The 18758-nt window shown below is 38.7% G+C and overlaps 1 protein-coding gene across 2 annotated transcripts in view; it reads right to left on the bottom strand.

The window, feature by feature from the left end:
• fhip1a (FHF complex subunit HOOK interacting protein 1A) overlaps positions 1-18758 on the bottom strand; it is a 99167-nt gene that overhangs the window by 12853 nt on the left and 67556 nt on the right. For both annotated transcript variants that reach the window (XM_008111978.3, XM_008111977.3), the window contains exons 9-12: positions 16275-16462; positions 10801-11835; positions 3269-3447; positions 2146-2284 (exon numbers count right to left, since the gene is read on the bottom strand). In XM_008111978.3, the coding sequence (XP_008110185.2) occupies positions 2146-2284; positions 3269-3447; positions 10801-11835; positions 16275-16462 (1541 nt within the window). The remainder of the gene's footprint in view (positions 1-2145; positions 2285-3268; positions 3448-10800; positions 11836-16274; positions 16463-18758) is intronic.

The raw sequence follows: 18758 nt of genomic DNA, 5'->3' as shown, positions 1-18758 counted from the left end.
TGGTCACCAGCACTTCAGCATGAGAGAGACAAGGCAGAAATTCATCTCTGTGAATTAAGAAAGCTGCCCTGCTGACTTCTAAGTGGCTAAAGAGATATTAGTAGTACCGTGTTTTCCCAAAAATAAAACAGTGTTTTATTTAATTTTTCTTCAAGAGGGCACACTATGGCTTATTTTCAGGGGATGTCCTATTGTTATTAAGTATGATACAACAATCTGCATTAATGGGATGAGTAGCAGACTGTTTGCTGAAGCTTTCCCCCTATCCCTTGGTGTTTATGTGGGGTGAGAGAGACCCATAGATTGTTGCTGGTCAGGGCTGGGGAGCTGCAGCTTTACTGGTGTTTGTGGGGGGTGAGAGAGACCAACAGATTGTTGTGGTTGATGTTGGGGGAGAGCTGTGCTGAGTAAAACAGCAGCCACAGCTTTACTTCTTTCCCCTCAGGACACACAATACCTAAAAGCAGAGCATCCTGCTCCTCACTCCACTGAGGAGACTTTTACTTTCACTTTCTATGTCTCCCTCTATGCTCAGCTTGCAGCACGCACAGAACAACCGGGACCTGACAGGGTGAACCAACCTTATACACTGCATAGCCACGCCTATCACTATTTCTTATTTTTGGGGTATGGCTTATATTGCACAAATGCTTAGAAATCCTGCTATGGCTTATTTTATGGGTATATCTTATTTTCGGGGAAACAAGGTAGTAGTGCTAATAGATGTAATAATCGTATTTGTATCCTGCTTTTTCTCCCCAAAGGAGATTGATAGCAGCTAACATTAAAAATTATATCAATGCATAAATTTAAACCTAAAGCATATAAAGATTAAAATAAAATTAAATATAAAAATATTAAAAATATATAGTTAAAACCAATAAAACCATTTTTATTAAACTACATAAGACAGAGCACCCCCTGGATTGGTCTCAAAAACGTCCTTCTTTGAAAATCTGCCTGAAAAGAAAGGTCTTAGCCTGCTGCCGGGAGAACAGGGAGGGGGCCATTCTGGCTTCCCTGGGCAGGGAGTTCCAGAGCCTAGAGGCAGCCACCAAGAAGGCCCTCTCTATATCCTCACTAACCATTGTGATGGTGGTGGCATCAAAAGATGGGCTTCTTCTGAGGATCTCAGGGCCCTAGCAGGTTCGCATAGCAGCTGTGTCTGGAAATTGAAACAGCTTTCTCTTCTGCTCCAGCCAACCTACCTTCCCATTGTGCACTATTCTAAGAAGTTCTCTACAATGGTGCAAGAAAGCATTTCACCAGTGTAAATCACCAAAAGTGGTCTGACTTATACAGTAGAGTCTCACTTATCCAAGCCTCGCTTATCCAAGCCTCTGGATTATCCAAGCCATTTTTGTAGTCAATGTTTTCAAAATATTGTTATATTTTGGTGCTAAATTCGTAAATACAGTAATTACAACATAACATTACTGCATATTGAACTACTTTTTCTGTCAAATTTGTTGTATAACATGATGTTTTGGTGCTTAATTTGTAAAATCATAACCTAATTTGGTATTTAATAGGCTTTTCCTTAATCCCTCCTTATTATCCAAGATATTCATTTATCCAAGCTTCTGCCGGCCCATTTAGCTTGGATAAGTGAGACTCTACTGTACTTCCTCTTCAAGTGGTCTAATAACAGCTCCTGACTTTGACATTTACTTGCCACTTTTAATTATCTGTCATACCCCCTCAGTTTAGTAACTATCCTTATGTATCTGAAAGAGGAAAGTTTTACAATATAATTAATACCAGTCATTTTAAGATGAGCAATAAACCCACCTTAAACACATTTGCATAGTAATATGAACTTAGTATAGCCTTCATTGATTCAAATCTTGTTAAATCAGGAAAGAATCAGAACATTGTGTTTTTATATGGGAGTTCATTAATTATGAGTTACAATTATATCCTGCTATTCCTCCAGTAAAGTCAAGGAACTGTACATGGTTCTCCTCCTTCCTGCTCCTTCTTCCCAATAATCCTTGAGATAGGTCAGGCTGAGAGAAGGCGAAAAAGAGAAATACTGGTACACAATGACACAATGGGGACTGAAACTGAGATCCTCCAATTCCCAATCTATAATTAACCAGCATATCACAAAGACTATCCTTATTAAGAGTAATAGTTACTTGCCTTTGGCCAGTGACTGCAGAGGAATATCTGACATGTCCACCCGTAAAAGGAGGTATTGTTGGGCTTGCATGAGAAGACCAGGAAAATCCTTTTCAATGGAAGCAAACTGCTCGATTTTGTTTTTCACAGAAGCTAGCACCTGCCAAAACAATAGCAGTAATAAATCTTCACACTGTCATTTTAGTTATGTAGTGAATTATCTGTGTACTGTGTCCCTTGCTCTCAAAACTACATTAAGGATAGTTACGGTGCCAACTCTGAACAATGGCATTATTAATGCACCAATTTTAAGGCACTGTTCTGCAGTGCCTTAACACAGAGAAAGTTCAAGGTAAAATATTCACAGATTTCCTATTTAAAAGGGGGAGGGGTAACCTCTAATTGCTGCATTTTAATGAGACTTTATTAGATATTTTCTATCCTGGAGATATTAACAGGGTACTCCTCCAAAGAGTTCATTCTGAATTAGGCGAAGAAGACAAATGGAAAAACAACAAACTGAAGATAAAGTAAATTGCATTCCCTCACATTCATCTCTTATTATTTCCTTATTACATTTAGACTGCAAGGATAAGTCTTTTGCTGCTTGACTACATTGGCTGTTACAGTGATGGCACCATATTAATAATAAACACAATGGGCTAGATCCTGTTGCTAGTTTCCAACAAGAACGGATCCACTGAGTAAACTGCTCAATGGTAACTCAACATTTATGTAAACCTCATTGTTTCAAAAAGTTTGTTCCCGTTAGGAGTAAAAATTTGATTTCCTTATTTCATTTGTTCATTACCTCTAACACTATAAGGGACCCCAATATTACACACAACAGCTTAGAATATTAAACATAAATAGATAGAAACAAACTAAATCAGCTTATTAGAAAACAATATAAAAACATACATAGTTAAAACATTCAAAGCAGCCAACCCTTGGTTTTGGGACCAAAGGCCATACAAAAATCATATAATTTTAGCTGCATAGCTGAATCTCAAAAGGGTTGGAAGGAGTCTGTCTTGCTTTGGAACTGAGCTCAACAGCTCACGGGTAAAAGGAATAAGAACCCACTACATTTGCAACAATATTTGGAGTTTGCCACACTTAGCTTCAGAAAATAATGAAGTACCTGGTACAATGATCGCACACTAGGTTGAAATACCATGTTGGTATTAAGCAGAAAGGAACGGAGAAGAGGTTGTGGGTAACTAGCCAGATGGGTAATGATACCAATGAGTAGCAAATTCACATGCAAAGAGTTTTCCAACATGTTTTCCAGCTTTGAAAGCACCACACTGATAAATGGACCTGCAAATTTAAAATGTACATATAATTAGTTGTAAAAACACAGGTCTACACAAAAGAAAGACAAGCATTAAAAGGTTTTTTAGTCTTCCAGTACATTTATGCCAATATGGAGGTAGAAAGACAAGAACCAATGGATGCACCCGCTGCGTTACATAACAGAAATATGCTGGCCTTTAATAATCGGGATTTGGGTTGGCAGACTGGAGTGGTGTCAAGCAACAGGTATACTGAAACCTGATTTTAATTGAGTTAGAAATAAGCCAAGTTTTCCACATACACCTCCACCCAAAAGACTATTATTTTAAATGGGGCTTCTTATTCCCTTACAATCACAATCCTCTTCCTCAAACTCCCATTTCTATTCAGAGATCTTCTTTCTCACCATCACCTCACCCCCATTTCCCAAACCCACATCAAATTATAGGAGCAGTGGCACTCTGACGCCAGCAAACTTCAGAACTGTTGTTTTCCAAGATGTCAGGATAGGCAGTAAGTACCTCTGAGAAATGTTGTTTCCAAAGAAAAAAGGCAACCATATGAAAAACAACATTACCAATTGGATTATTCACTCCTCTAATTTCAGGTATGTTTAAGAGAGGGGAAAAGAGACAAGGAGAGGCCTCACTTCATGAAGGCTTCTTGCTTCCTGTAAATATGGAAGAGAAGGAGTGGGGGGAAAGGGGAAGCTAAACTGGAAATAAATGTAAAGGCACTGTTCACCTTTTCACTGGGAATGAACATGACTTTAATTTGCTCCTTATTCATTAAGCAGTGACCAGAAGTATCACTAGTGGAAACTACTCAAAGGCTGGCCACATAAATTTGCTTGTTTTTTATTGTTATTTAAAAATAAAGGTAAACAAATTCAAAAGCATTGGAAATAAACATTTCATACACTTCAGTATATTCACAGTGTAAGGCAATATGGAGAGTCAGAATGATGCAGTGGTTTAGGTGTTGGATTCAGACTCAAAGGAGAAGTTCTCAAAGTGTGCTCCATAGAGTGGCACACCGAGAGGCTCCAAGGTCGTCTCTCCTTCCCCCTCCCCCTCCCTCTCCTTCTTATTAGATACACAAGATTAGTACACAGCAAACAAGATATCTATGCTGGGTGTTATACTGGATCACACTTGGGACACTTCCCAAGGGTCTAGGACTATGTGATGGATCAGCGAATAATGCGTGCAGATCTGAGTAGGGTGGCCTTTTGTAGTGGACAGATGGTAATTTTGTCAGTGCCGATTGTTTTTAAGTGCTGGCCAAGGTCTTTAGGCACTGCACCTAGTGTGCTAAACACCACTGGAACCCTTTACTGGCTTGTGCTAGAGTCTTTGCAGTTCGATCTTTAAATCCTCATATCAGGTCAGCTTTTGCAGTTGCTTCTTGTCAATCCTGCTGTCACCTGGGATTGCAACATCGACAATCCATATTTTCTTTTTTTTCCCACGATCGTTTTTTCCACGACTATTGTGCTCCAAAACTCTGTCAGTCTGAATTCGAAAGTCCCAGAGTAGTTTTACGTGTTCATGTTTTGTAACTTTTTCAGGCTTGTTGTTATTATTATTACAAAGACTGGGTGGCCATCTGTTGGAGGTGCTTTGATTGTGCTTTTTCTGCATGGCAGAAGGGGATTGAACTGCATGACCCTTGGGGTTTTTTTTCCCTGAAATACTGTTAAGTTTTTGTTGGTTACATTTTTTCTTCATTTTAAATATTGAATTGTTTCTTCTCCCCCGTCTTTTTTTTGGGGGGGGGGACTACAAACGAGATGATGTGCAGTGTGCACTGGAATTTGTTCATATTTCTTTTTCTCTATTAGTTCACACAAACACTCTCTATCTATTTGCCACTGGGCCAGCCTGTCTGTCAAATTTTAAAACACAATGCGTCAAAAAGTTTGCCCATGCCTAATACATATTAATTATATATAATAATAACACACACACACACATTTATTGGGGCTCCACGAGAAACTTTTGCTTCAAAAAGGGATCCATGGCTGAAAAAGTTTGAGAACCCCTGCTCTAATGAGTTCAAATCCCAGCTCGGTCATGGACACATGCTGAGAGAAAAGCAAGAACAATCCTCCACAGAAATCTTGTCAAGAAAACCCCATGACAGATATATCTTACAGCCACACTAAGTCAAAAATGACTTGATGACATACCACAACAAAGGACAATCCTAGTAAAAATGGTGGTCCCTAGACCAGTGCTGCTGTCCGATAGAGAATTTCCAGGAGGAAAGAAACAGTCATATCCAATGGAGATAAATATGGTATCAGTCTCTGGCATATTTGGACTTTCCAAATCAGACAGCCCAAGATGCACTGGTGTGTAGGATTCAATATTCCTTTAAAGCTTTGAAACAAAATTTCCCTGTCAAGGAAGAAGGTTGCTATTTTCCATTTCAATGAACTGGCTGGTTGATGGGAGTCAGAAAAGAACTTTGTCAAACTCCAGATTTATAAACCTGGGGTCTGGTTTTCAACTTCATAGATAAGATGCTTTCATAATGTTGGTGCAAATCAACAGGGTTTTCTGTCAATACTGACCAAAGATTGTAATGTTCCCGGTACTTTTTCGGTACTACAGCTCCCACTATCCCTCAAGTCACATAGCCAAACACAGATGCCGAATACAATGGTGCACAGGGTTCAGAAACATACATCTTTTGAATCAATTTGATAGCATGACTCCCATTAGCATCCAGCACTTACACAAGCAATATCCACTGAAATGATGATGCCATGCTTTTCCTCAGCTTAGTAGAGAGTACAAGTAGTGTTAGTCTTGTGCTGTTTGGGGTTGAGTTCCTGACATTTACAGTGTCATTTTCATAATTTTCTGGCCAATTAGAAGGTACAGAAGCTACAAGGAAAAGTTACAATGGCAAGAAGGACACAGCTAGACATATTTGCATCTCTTGCTATGCTGAAGTTACTGCTAGAGCAGCATACACTTAGGATCAGATTGCTCCGGCTTCCAACATAGCAATTAAAATCCAAGTAGTCTACCCAGGGTTACTGAGGCCTGTTAACCTCTGCTATTAAAAAAAAAGAAATGTCACTGAGATGGGATATTAACAGAGCAATGACACCATTTAAACATAGCCATTTTGTCTTATGCACAATGCCACCAGTTAAAAGCCAGGTTACCCTAATATGATTACTGCTTGCACTCTTTTCTGGAACTTAATACACTTCTCTCAGGACACTGTCTGCCCATTTTTAAGAAGCCACTTTGAAAATATCTTCCTTGCTTTCCTGCTCCTTTCTTTTTAGAGAAATGTCACTGGGCTTTATTGTTAATAGGATATAAGAGCAATAGCAGCAGGATAAGTACAGTGGATGTTCAATGAAGTACTGTTATGGAAATACATTCACAGTTGTCACCGGAAAGGGGCTCTCAGTGCACAGACAGTGAGTTGCTTCTGGTGACCTAACCAGGATATATAAATGGCCCTGTCATCACTAGCCAGCTTCAAGCACCTTGTTAGATGAAGAATCTCAGTGACAAGCAGGGATTTACAAGCTTTGCAAGAGGAGTAGTACCACGAACTAATTAGATCAAAATTAATGATGTTATACAAAACTCATTGTGCAGGCATAGACATAAAGCTAATTGGGGTCCTATTCATAATAAAAGTTTTATTTGCTACATTACATTCACATTACTGAAATGCTGATTGTGTCCTTGTTTGTGGATGAATGGACGGAGGCTTGTATCACATAAATTATTAGATGAAAAAGGTGTTATTTTTCTCAACAAACAAAAGGTTAGCGCCACATAAAAATATCGGTTCATCTCCACCCTGTCATGTGGAAAAAGGAGTCTATACATTCCTTGATAGGGACAACTGTAATGATATAATAAAGGAATAATAAATCTCTTAGACTGTACTGAAGTCCATAATACCAGAGATCTGATATTACTATATAGCTATGGCATGTTTTATATGATAGGCTTTAGCACAGCTGGTAAATTAGCAGCAGCTATAAGATCTACCAACCAAAAGGTTGCCAGTTTGAAGCTTGAGTTGGAGTGAGAGCTCAACTGTCAGCCCAGCTCACTGTTTACCTAAGCAGTTAAAAAGCAGCTTAGAGTTGTAAGTAGAGAAATTAGGTAACGCTAAAAAACGGGGGAGGTATTTTACGACACCATAAAGAAAAGACCAGAAATTGCCAGCAACCAAAAGGAAGGAGGAAGTCCTGATAGTGCTTCGTTATAGAGGATGGAGAGACAGTACCCCTCTATGGCTGGATTCGAGCACAATCTCCATGGCGCCAAAGTTGGACGTCAACACAACATACTTTCTTTCTGTCTGTCTGTCCTGTCTGTCCAAACAGCATTGAATGTTTGCCATGTATGTGTACTGTGATCCGTCCTGAGTCCCCTTGGGGAGATAGGGCAAAATATAAATAAAGTGATATTATTATTATTATTATTATTATTATTATTATTATTATTACTACTACTACAATGACTATCCATATCAGGTGTCCCCAAATTGAGGCTCATAGGCCAGATGCAGCCCACCAAGGTCAATTACCCTAAACTTTAGACTTAAGGTCTGAAACAACTTGAAGGCACACAACAACAAGATTCCTAATTAAATTGAATATCTCATCAGCCAAACATAGATCCACGCTTCCCACTGAAATACTGGTAAGTTTATGTTGCTTAAAATTGTTCTTCATTTTAAATATTGTATTGTTTTTTTATGGTTTTTTTTTTTTGCACTACAAATAAGATATGCATATGCGGATATGCGGTGTGCATAGGAATTCATTCATGAGGTTTTTTTTCCAAACTATAGTCCAGGCTTCCAACAGACTGCATAAAAGCAAGCGTGGAGAAGGTGAGAGGAGTTGCTGTAATTTCAATTCAAACATCTTGCTTGGATCAGTGGAAAATCTGAAATCTCAAAAGAAACTTGTCATGTCAACAGGACACTTGGAGAGGTGAGAACCACACATGTGCTAGGCTTCCTGGATAATTAAACAGACCACAAGGACTAAGTGGGTAGCAGAAGTGATTTATGCATTTTTACAACAAAGTAGGGTCCCAACATACCTGAAAGAAGTCTTGGGGGAGGGGGCTTTCATGGATCCATATATATATATGGATCCATGAAAGCCCTTCCGCCAAGACTTCTTTCGATAGATAGATAGATAGATAGATAGATAGATAGATAGATAGATAGATAGATAGATAGATAGATAGATCCACTGGTAAAGGTAAAGGTTTTCCCCTGACATTGTCTAGTCGTGTTTGACTCTAGGGATTGGTGCTCATCTCCATTTCTAAGCCAAGAGTCTGCATTGTCTGAAGACACCTCCAAGGTCATGTGGCAGCATGACTACATGGAGCACCGTTACCTTTCTGCCAGAGCTGTACTTATTGGTCCTACTTATATTTATATGTTTTCAAACTGCTCGGTTGGTAGAAGCTGGGGCTAACAGCAGGAGCTCATTCTGCTCCTCGCATTCAAACCACTGACTTTTCCGTTAGAAAGTTCAAAAGTTCACCAGTATATTGGTGATATCCAGCTCTATTATTCCTTTCCACATAATTCCAAGGAAGCTATTCCTGTGCTAAATTGGTGCATGGCAGCTGTAATGGACTGGAGGAAACTATTCCCCAAAACAAAATCTATTCCCTCTGTACTGTCAGAATGTAGTGCAAAAGTAAATGCGACATAAAGGTATGAGGATGTATTAACATACAGTCATTGGAAAAATAAATTCCTTTCATTTGGCTAAAGCCAAAAGACCCATATTGATTTTGGCCTACCAAAGCCACTATCAATTGCTATTGTACAGAAATTAAAATACCATGTTTTTTAAGCCATATATATATATATATATATATATATATATATATATATATATATATATAACACTATCAATGAAGCTTTCTTCTTAAGCTAATTATTTTTGTGCTGGGCAGACATCTGCACCACTTGAAGGCTAATTATTTTAGAAAAGATTAATAATCTTAGTAGCAATATGCTCATTCAATTGTACTACCCAGTTTAAATGGATGGATAGTTATCTGATGTGTGATTTTATTTCATATGCTTTCTCTCTGCCCCACTCCATGTTCCCTCTCTGGATAATTCCACTCTTATGTCACAATGTTTGTATCCTTATGGGAACAGGCAGATGCTGATTCAATATAATTTTAAATTAGTAGGTTATGTAAAATGGGGAGTTGGCTTCTCCTTTGCTTTTCCAACCCATCTATCATGATGATAGCTATTGTTGGCTACCTATTTCGTGACTGCATCCCCGGAGGGTGAGGGTTCATATATTCCAGCAACTGAGGTGTTTAGTAAAAAATGTGTTACAAGAATCACAAATATATACATGAAACCAAGTCACTGTAGTTACCAAGGCAAACCACAATATACCTTGCACCATTAACTATGCCATGTTCTGGTGGGTAACTAAATATCACACTATAAAAAAAACTACCAAGGTAAATATACATATAATAATGCTAGAGAAATTTCACATTTGACAGTAAAAAAGGGGGCATAGATAGCTAATGGCCACAGAGCTGCCACCTAGTGCTCAACTCTTGTTTTATTTTATTTTTTTAAACCAAGGAAATACAGTAGGACATACAGAATATACAACCTTGAGTTGCTATTATTTTTTTGCTGAATTAGAAATACAGTCTTTTTTGTAGCAACTGCTCTAACAGTTCAATAACCCCCTTCTTTTAATATATATATAGAGATGCCCTGCATTGTCTGTACACAGGAATGTAAATACTAGGCTATGGAAATAGTTAAAGAGCTCAAACCTAAACAAAGTACACAGCAACAAGTATATAATCAACTATAACTTAATGTCAATATATTAAAGGTCTCTTATGTTGAAGTATGTAAAATCAGTTGGCGAGTGTGTTAACTGAAAATGCAAAGCACAAAGCTGATTGGTTGGGCTATGCCTGGGGAGCTAACTGAGCCTGGGAGTTTCGACAGCAGTTACACATAGTTTTCTGTTTATCAAGGGAGGTTTGCTCCTGGGCTGCTGAAAGAAGACCTTTTACATGGACACCTAAGGACTATTTGAATCTCTCTCAAAGGACATTGTGTGAGCCAATGCAACTGTTCATATAACTGTATATATTTTGCTCTGCATTTAAAAGAGTAAACTTCTTGTTCTTTACTTATCATCTGCGTGGCATATCTTTTCTCTGGCAAGACAGTGTGTGAACTGATCAAACGTGAATTACGCGTGATTTTCATTCCACCACATCTTACTCATATTTCCCCTTTTCTTATCCAGAGCAGCATTATTATTTAAGAAGACTACTAATTGAGTTAATTAGAAAATCTCACCTGTAAATGGGATATTCTGGATCCTTGAAGGATTCCTTAACCATGCCTCTTTGGATCCAAAGGGTGATGGCATACTTTCTGTGGATGGAGTGTCAGCTGAAAAATTTTCAAAGTCCTCTTCCTCTTCCATGGGAGAAACAGCATCAGGAATAAGCAATTTAAGCTCTACCAACCCTGTACAGTTAGAATCCAATTCTTTAATGATGTTATCACATTGAGAAATAAAATCCTCATTTTCTGGACTGAGCAACCTCACATTAGCATTGTGATCTGCTTCTGAGGAAAGCAACCCCAGTTCCAAGTCAGACTGTGGGCTGGTTTCAATAGTTCTTTCATGGATCTCAACTGCTGTATGTTCAGCTATGTTGGAATTTTTCACATTGCACTCTGGTTGGGAACTTTTATGGCTGTCACTGGTAAGGAACATGCTTGGATTATGTGCATTTGGGGATTCTGGCATTGGGGATTCTTTTGAGTTGTTCCTTTCCTGTGCATCTTTCTGAGCACATAATCTATAAACCATGACATCATCTTGAAAGTCTGACTCCTCTATATATGACCCTTTGATCAACATTATTGCATTTTTCTTCATCTCTTGAATGTGCTTTGGTGGCTCTGCAGGAGGTTTTGCATCTACACTCTGTAAACTATCATTGTGTTGAGGTGAACCCATAACAGATCCAGGAGATATCCCCGTATCATAGCTATCGTCCCATTCTAGTTCCAGCTGCATCTTTTCCGTCAATGGAGTCACCTGAGAGGAATGAGAGTTGCTAGAGGTTCTGTGCTTAAGTTGAAAAATTGGCTGATTTAGGTTTTTACTATCCTCTTCAGCAAGTGTTTGTATAAAGTTATACGGATCTGGATTTTCACCATCATATGGAGAAGACCAAACCTCACAATCTTTCATGCAGTGGAGTATAAGGGTTTGAGCATCCCAGAGGTACTGGAGATAACTGATATCAACTGTTTTCCCACATTCAACAATACATGTGGAGTCTGTAATGCCACCACACGTAGACCTTTCAGGGGAACCTGAAATGGAATGACAGAAGAATCAAAATTAGAGAACTAAATAACAGTACAGATACATATCCAAAGACCACATGAGTATATTTTTAATTTCGAGCTTGGTTATAAGGTTATCATAGATCTGTATCACCTAATATATATTATTGTTCAACAGGAAACGTATTTATAAATATAATGGCTAGCTACCAAAGGAAGGAGATTAGCAACCACACAGATTAGATAACTAAACTTCTATTATGCTGAGAATTCTCACAATTTATTTCTTCCTGGCACTTTTTTGTGCTTTATATACATTGTCATTGTGATTTATAATGGCATTTACAATGTCATCTTTATTTTTCTATCAATTCCTAAAGGAAAATTTGGGCTTTTTGTATACTAGTCTTTTTAAAAGTCTGGAAACTATGCTCTACATTTAGGGGGCCAAGAATGTTCAGCTTGGAAAAGAAAAAGTTAAGAGATGACATGATAGCCATGTTTAAGTATCTGGAAGGATGTCATTGTAGATCAGCTAGAGACTGATGGTTTAACTGAGGATTTAGAGAGGATTGCGGGCTTTCCTGTGGCACAAAGTGATGGGCTCTCAAGTTTGGAGAATTCAGGTCTGGGAAATGATGCTTCTCTCTGTGAGAAAACTGTTTCTCTCTGTGAGAAACTCTGTGAAGGGCCTCAAGGATAGGCCAAGGAGTCAGAAGTAGCAATAGAAGATAAGGAATAGAGTGAAAACCTGAGTGCTAAGGGGGGTTCCCAGGAGAAACCACCTCTAGCTACAGATAAACAAAAGTCTCTGTTTACAAATCAGAGCTGAAAATAGAATATGCCAAGCTGAGAGATTACGTGGGAAAGTTGGGGAGAAAATACATGGGAGACGTAATGCTTTCATGGGTAGCTATTAAACAACGTTATTTACTTTAAGGGCAGTTCAGGCAACGCTGCGTTAGAGAAGCTAAGCCTGAGTTCTCTTGTTCTTGGTTCAAGTCAAGCCTTGGTTTTGGATTGTAATATCCTGGAAGTTTTCCATGTTCCTGTTCATGTATTCCTGTTCAAGTTTTTACTAGTTATACCTTCTTGCTTATGGACTTATGTTGTAACTGTGATTTCTGGCTGTTCCTGGATTTGGTCACCTTTGGAAATTTATGAGACACTTGGATTATTGTTTCATTATCTCCTGTGGCTGAATCTTTTTGGATTATACATCTGCTTTTCATATTTCTGCTTTTTTCATATGCTTCTTATGTGTTTTACAATAAACTGTTCGATTATATTCCTGGACTCTTGTGTGGTGCGGTGGTCAAAGGTGTTTCCAGGCCTGGAGCGCAACAGTCATATTGAAAATGGAACAGGCTTGTTTTCTGCTGCTCTAGAGACTAGAACACAGAACAATGGATTCAAACTACAAGAAAAAAAATATTCCACTTAAATATTAGGAAGAACTTTCTGAAAATAAGAGATGTTTGACACTGGCTGCCTCAGGGTGTTATGAAGTCTTCTCCTATGGAGGCAGGATGAAGTGTTTGGATGTGTATTTCTCTGTGGCAAGATGGGGTGGGACAGGATGGTCTTTGTGGTATTCTCCAGCTTTATGACTCTATTGTTATCAGTAGTGGTGCCATTGGTTTGGGCAAGAACCTAATCTGGCCCATCACTGGGAGTTCACAAAATAGTGATATAAGCTCGCAGATAGCAAAATTTGACAAGCTAACGACTAGCAACTGTGTGAACCAGTTATTTCTTCAGTAACTCATTATCCCTTGTACATTTCACACTTTACTTTGAATATATTATTCAAGCAGACAGCAAAAAAGAAATAGAGAAAGCTCTATCTGTAGATTATATATGCTGCATATGTACTGAGGAAAAAGATTTCAGCACTGCCCTATCCACAATAGTCTTTTTTTAAATCTTTCTTAATTGGTCCAGGAAGTTTAAGCTTAAACTTCTTAAAAAGCAATTTAGTTGAATAAAGTCTATTCCAAACTACAACTGACTGATTCCTGCTGTAACTTTAAGGAATGACTCCACCAAAGTTTTTGACCCTACTAAAGTTTAATGACTCAAGAAGACTTTCTGGTTCACAGCCTAAAACACCTATCGCAGAAGAGATGAAAGGTATCAAATAAAGGTGGGAAAAGACTGAATTTGGAAGAACTTAATAAGCTTCTCTGTGGTACAGAATGTTCTTTATCTGTATGCATAGCTCTATAATTTTTAGTAAAATGGCATACTCTGGACAAGAAATGAAATGCTTTTTACCATGAAATTTTTCCCCCCATTGGTATTGCACAGCTACGTCCATCTGATAGAATTGTTAACTATAAACGAGACACACAGAGGAATGAAAGTTCATGTTATTGGTCACTAGGAAGCCAATTTCCAATAGATTTGTTTGGATGACCTATGACTGAGATATCGTGGGGTATTTATGATCTCTTTGATGAAAACATTTCACAGTTTTGAACCATTGGCTGAAGTTTTATTAGTCTGCATGGATAACATTTCTTTTCATGAGGAAATGGCTGCAGTAGTAATCAAGTATGAATAGAGGTTTCATTTCCAATTTATCTAGGATTCATTTCCTATATTTGTTGTTCAAGGTTAAGTTCAAATCTATTTATCTCTTATATGTTAGTGTCAGAAAAACTAAAAACTCAGATGAGGCTGAAAAAAAAGCTTTTGCACAAAACTAGCGAAAGAAGTAAGTAATAGAGTATGGATATGAACTAAGGTTTCCCCACTGGGCCACTTGTTGACTCCATGCATCCTTCTTTCTTTGTAGTCTTTTGATGAAACATACGTTGCTGAGTACTAGAGCACTGCACAAAAATAATAAAGTAGTCTCTCTGTTAATCAGGGATCTATGAAAGGAAGAGGCCTAGAGTCAATCTCCATGGTCACAGTCCGAACACTAATTAGAGCACAGGCAAAAGCAAGGACTGACTATACAGCACATCTAACGGAGAAGAGATGGCACCAAGAAATAAATGAATGGTTCAGAGATTAAAAGAACCAGTTGTCAAGTTCTATGCACAAAGATGGTGTAGCTATTGAGAAGACAGGAGATAAGTCAATCTGTGGTCATGATAAGACACAGAACAAATAGAGATCTAGTAAGAGATATACAGTAGAGTCTCAGTTATCCAACATAAACGGGCCGGCAGAATGTTGGATAAGCGAATATGTCAGATAATAAGGAGGGATTAAGGAAAAGCCTATTAAACATTAAATTAGGTTATGATTTTACAAATTAAGCACCAAAACATCATGTTAAACAACAAATTTGACAGAAAAAGTAGTTCACTACGCAGTAATGCTATGTAGTAATTACTGTATTTACGAATTTAGCACCAAAATATCATGATGTATTGAAAACATTGACTACAAAAATACGTTGGATAATCCAGAACGTTGGATAAGCGAGGCTTGGATAAGCGAGACTCTACTGTACTTAACTATCTTTCATTCTTATGAATAGCAAGGTGGGGACAAACATAATAAAAATGTTGTGTGAATTTTAATCTTGTCTTCCACAGAAAGTGAAGTACAGTATATCTAAAATATATTGAAAACAATTGAAAACTCCAAAAACGTTATCAAAACACAGATACAATAAAACAAACAGAATTAGACAATTAAAAACAATTTGGCAAACAGAAAAGATTTTGAGCTAGTGTATATACAGTGTTGCAATATTGATAGTGTTCATACTTCCTTGGGGAGCAGATTCCACAGCTCAGAGGAAAGGGCAACTATCTATAGCCAACATGAACATCCTTCTTTGGACTTTATTGTCAATGGGGAGCAAGCAGCAATGACTATGTTTTGCTGTTGCCATGTTCCTTCAAGCAGAGAGCCCTTCCAGACAGGCCCTATATCCCGGGAACTGATCCCAGGTTTTCTGCTTTAAACTGGATTATATGAGGCCCCTTCCACACAGCTGAATAAAATCCCACATTATCTGCTTTGAACTGGGTTATATAGCAGTGTGGACTCAGATAACCCAGTTTACATATTGTGAGTTATTCTGCCATGATATTCTGGGTTATAAGACCACGTGGAAGGGCCCCGAGTTCACACTGCCAGATAATCTGGGATAAACAGAAAACCTGAAATCAGATCCTTGGTAGGTTTCTATGACTAACTAGGGATTTGAGCTTAGTCTCCAAAGTCAAACTCCAATGCCCAAACCATATATTCAAACCTGGTCTCTCAGAATTTCAGTCAGCCACCCAAACCACAACACCACACCGACTCCCATCTTGGATTCAATAATATAATATTCCAGAGACATTTCATGTATAAGAATTCTTGATAGATAAAAGTATTCTGGATCAAACACTGCCTTCAACTGCAGAACGTGACCTTCCATCTCGCAATCCTGGTTTGCACCATGCTTTACATGCACTGAGTGACAAAACAGACATTAAACTCAGAGACAATTTTACCTGCCCCATACATGTTCTTTCTCCACAGGATGTAATCCTTCTCTTGTCTTTCAAAAGTCAAAGTAATCCCACTGGAACAGCAGACTGGAGTCAAGGCAAGCAATCTAGCAGCAGATACAGAATACCAGTCTCGTTCCCTCACAGCCCATCTTTGGCTGAGCATGATGTGATTGCAGGGTATCAAATACCTAAAACAACAGAGCCTTTGTTTAACAAACTACAGTGGTACATTTAAAGGAGATCTTCTAGCCCAGGGACAAGCAGAAAGTAGATAAGAATCCACTGGTATATTTTTGGTTTATGAATAGCGGATTATCTTGTATTTACTGTTTAATAACAAATGTTTTCCACCTCTGCCTCTGTTTAGGTTACACTAAAACAGTGGTTTCCAACCTTTGGGCCTCAAGGTGTTTTGGACTTCAGCTCCCACAGTTCCTAACAGCTTGTAAGCTGGCTGGGATTTCTAGGAGTTGGAAGTCCAAAATACCTGGAGGCCCAAAGGTTGGGAGCCACTGCACTAAAGAGAAGGGAGAAAGCTGAATAGAGAAAGAACTGGGAATACATGTTTGTGCATGAAAGTTCCAACTTTGAAACTATATTTCTGTGTTGAGTGTGTGCTTAGTGGAATATTTGTTCCAAGATGTACTCCCCTGCAAGGAATTATTTTGCCCTGCACTCTGTTTGCTGAACATTTGGTCCTAGCAAAAAACAAAAAGATCCTACAACCCTGAAGTCTGTCCATAATCTGATGTATTCAGTGGGTTTCACCCTTCTTGGGACTAGTACCTGGATCTAGGCCACTGTGTCTACACAATATGAAAATATCACCAGGACAAAATCACAGAAAATGAGGGGAGGGAGGGACTTGACACATGCTATCAGAGACTAACATAAAATACTAGCATTGAATTAGGAAACTTTTCATACTGGCGGAATTCATTCAGTTGATTAATACAATAGTAATGTATTATGGAATTGAATGCTGTTTTTGTATGCAGTTTTCTGAGGACAATGTAACTTGAAAAGTGGTTTGAGAATATTATAAAAGAGAAACAGAAAAGGTGGTGATGGCCCTGCCGTTTAGTTTCCTCCCACCCAAAAGTTGCCATGCAGTTTCCATGCTAGGCTGAAATAAATACAGTGTTCTATCTGAAAATAGACTAGTTTGCAGTAATTAATAATAGCTCTCCAGGGTTTCAAGCAGAGCTGTTTCCTATCAGGATATTTCATAGGCCAAACCTGAAATGCAAAGTATGGGCTCTATTCCTTAGTTTCAATTTTTCACCTGAAATCACTAAATTACAAAACTGACAAACTGGATAGATAACTCACCTTTAGACAATTGTTTTGAATGTGACAATGTTCATTGCTATAACTCACCACTTCTTGTTTTTGGAGAGACAGATCCAGTTAATGAATGAAAAAAATGTTTGCTATAGGCATGTGTTACAAAAAAGTGAAATGATTTTACAGCAAGCTCAGGAATGCTTGATTATGTGATGTCTCATGGGCCATGTAGTCCCGTCCCTAACACTGTTGTGACAGATGAGGAGGAAAACTTAGGTTTTCCTCCGTTTCAGTCAGAATTGGAACTTTCTCAGCCAGAACTGGAACCCTTGCACCTGCAGGAGATTTGCCTTCCAGAAGTTTGCCAAACAAGCCCTGAGCCAAAATCTCCCCCTTTTTCTCGCCGTGATTATTGTCAACAACAGAGAGGAGCTCAACAGGCTAATCGCAGAAGCCTGAGAATCGCGGCCAAACAAATGGTTGATTAGCCTGCTTCCCATGAGAAACTTTAGGGAGTCATGCATCTGGACCCAGAGAATGGCTTTCGCTTCTGGTTCCCCAGAGAATCTGCTCTTGGCGGGAAACCGAGACCCTACTTAGGTGTTTTGCCCACGAAGGAGTCTTGCGGAGTCAATTCGTCAGCTACGGGAGTAGGTTGTGTGTGGACTACGCTACTCCCGCGGTCGAGTTCTTGTTCCTGTTTCCAGCCCTGCCTTGTTTCCCAGGACCTTGCCTTGCTCCACGGACCTTGCCTTGTTTTGGACCTCGCCACGAATTTACCACGGATCCTGTCCTTGCTCCACGTTCCTTGTTGCCTTGAATCAAGCTTTGTGTACCAAGAATCAAGTTATTTCCTTGCCTTGCCTAAGTTTCATGGACTAAAGGACCTTGTCATCTCCCCTCACTTTGCTTGGCAAAGTGAGTGTTTCGGTTACTGGATTACAACTTTGGACCTTACTATTTCATATTGGACATTGTTTTCCTGGACTATATTTGACCTTTCCTGAAAGGTCTTCTTCTGAACTATATTCTACATTTACTTTTATTGACTTTACATATTTCCTTAATAAAGATATTAGATAGATTCTGGCCTCTGTGTATGGTTATTGGTGCTCTGCAGCCTGGGTCGTGACAGATTAAACCTTTTAAAAAACCACAACACAATAGTGTATTCCTGTAACAAAGTTATAATGGGCT

The sequence above is a fragment of the Anolis carolinensis genome, chromosome 5, assembly GCF_035594765.1.
Source record: "Anolis carolinensis isolate JA03-04 chromosome 5, rAnoCar3.1.pri, whole genome shotgun sequence".
Classification (NCBI taxonomy): domain Eukaryota; kingdom Metazoa; phylum Chordata; class Lepidosauria; order Squamata; family Dactyloidae; genus Anolis; species Anolis carolinensis.
Note: the sequence above shows the minus strand (reverse complement) of the source record. Positions and strands in the feature narration are given on the sequence as shown.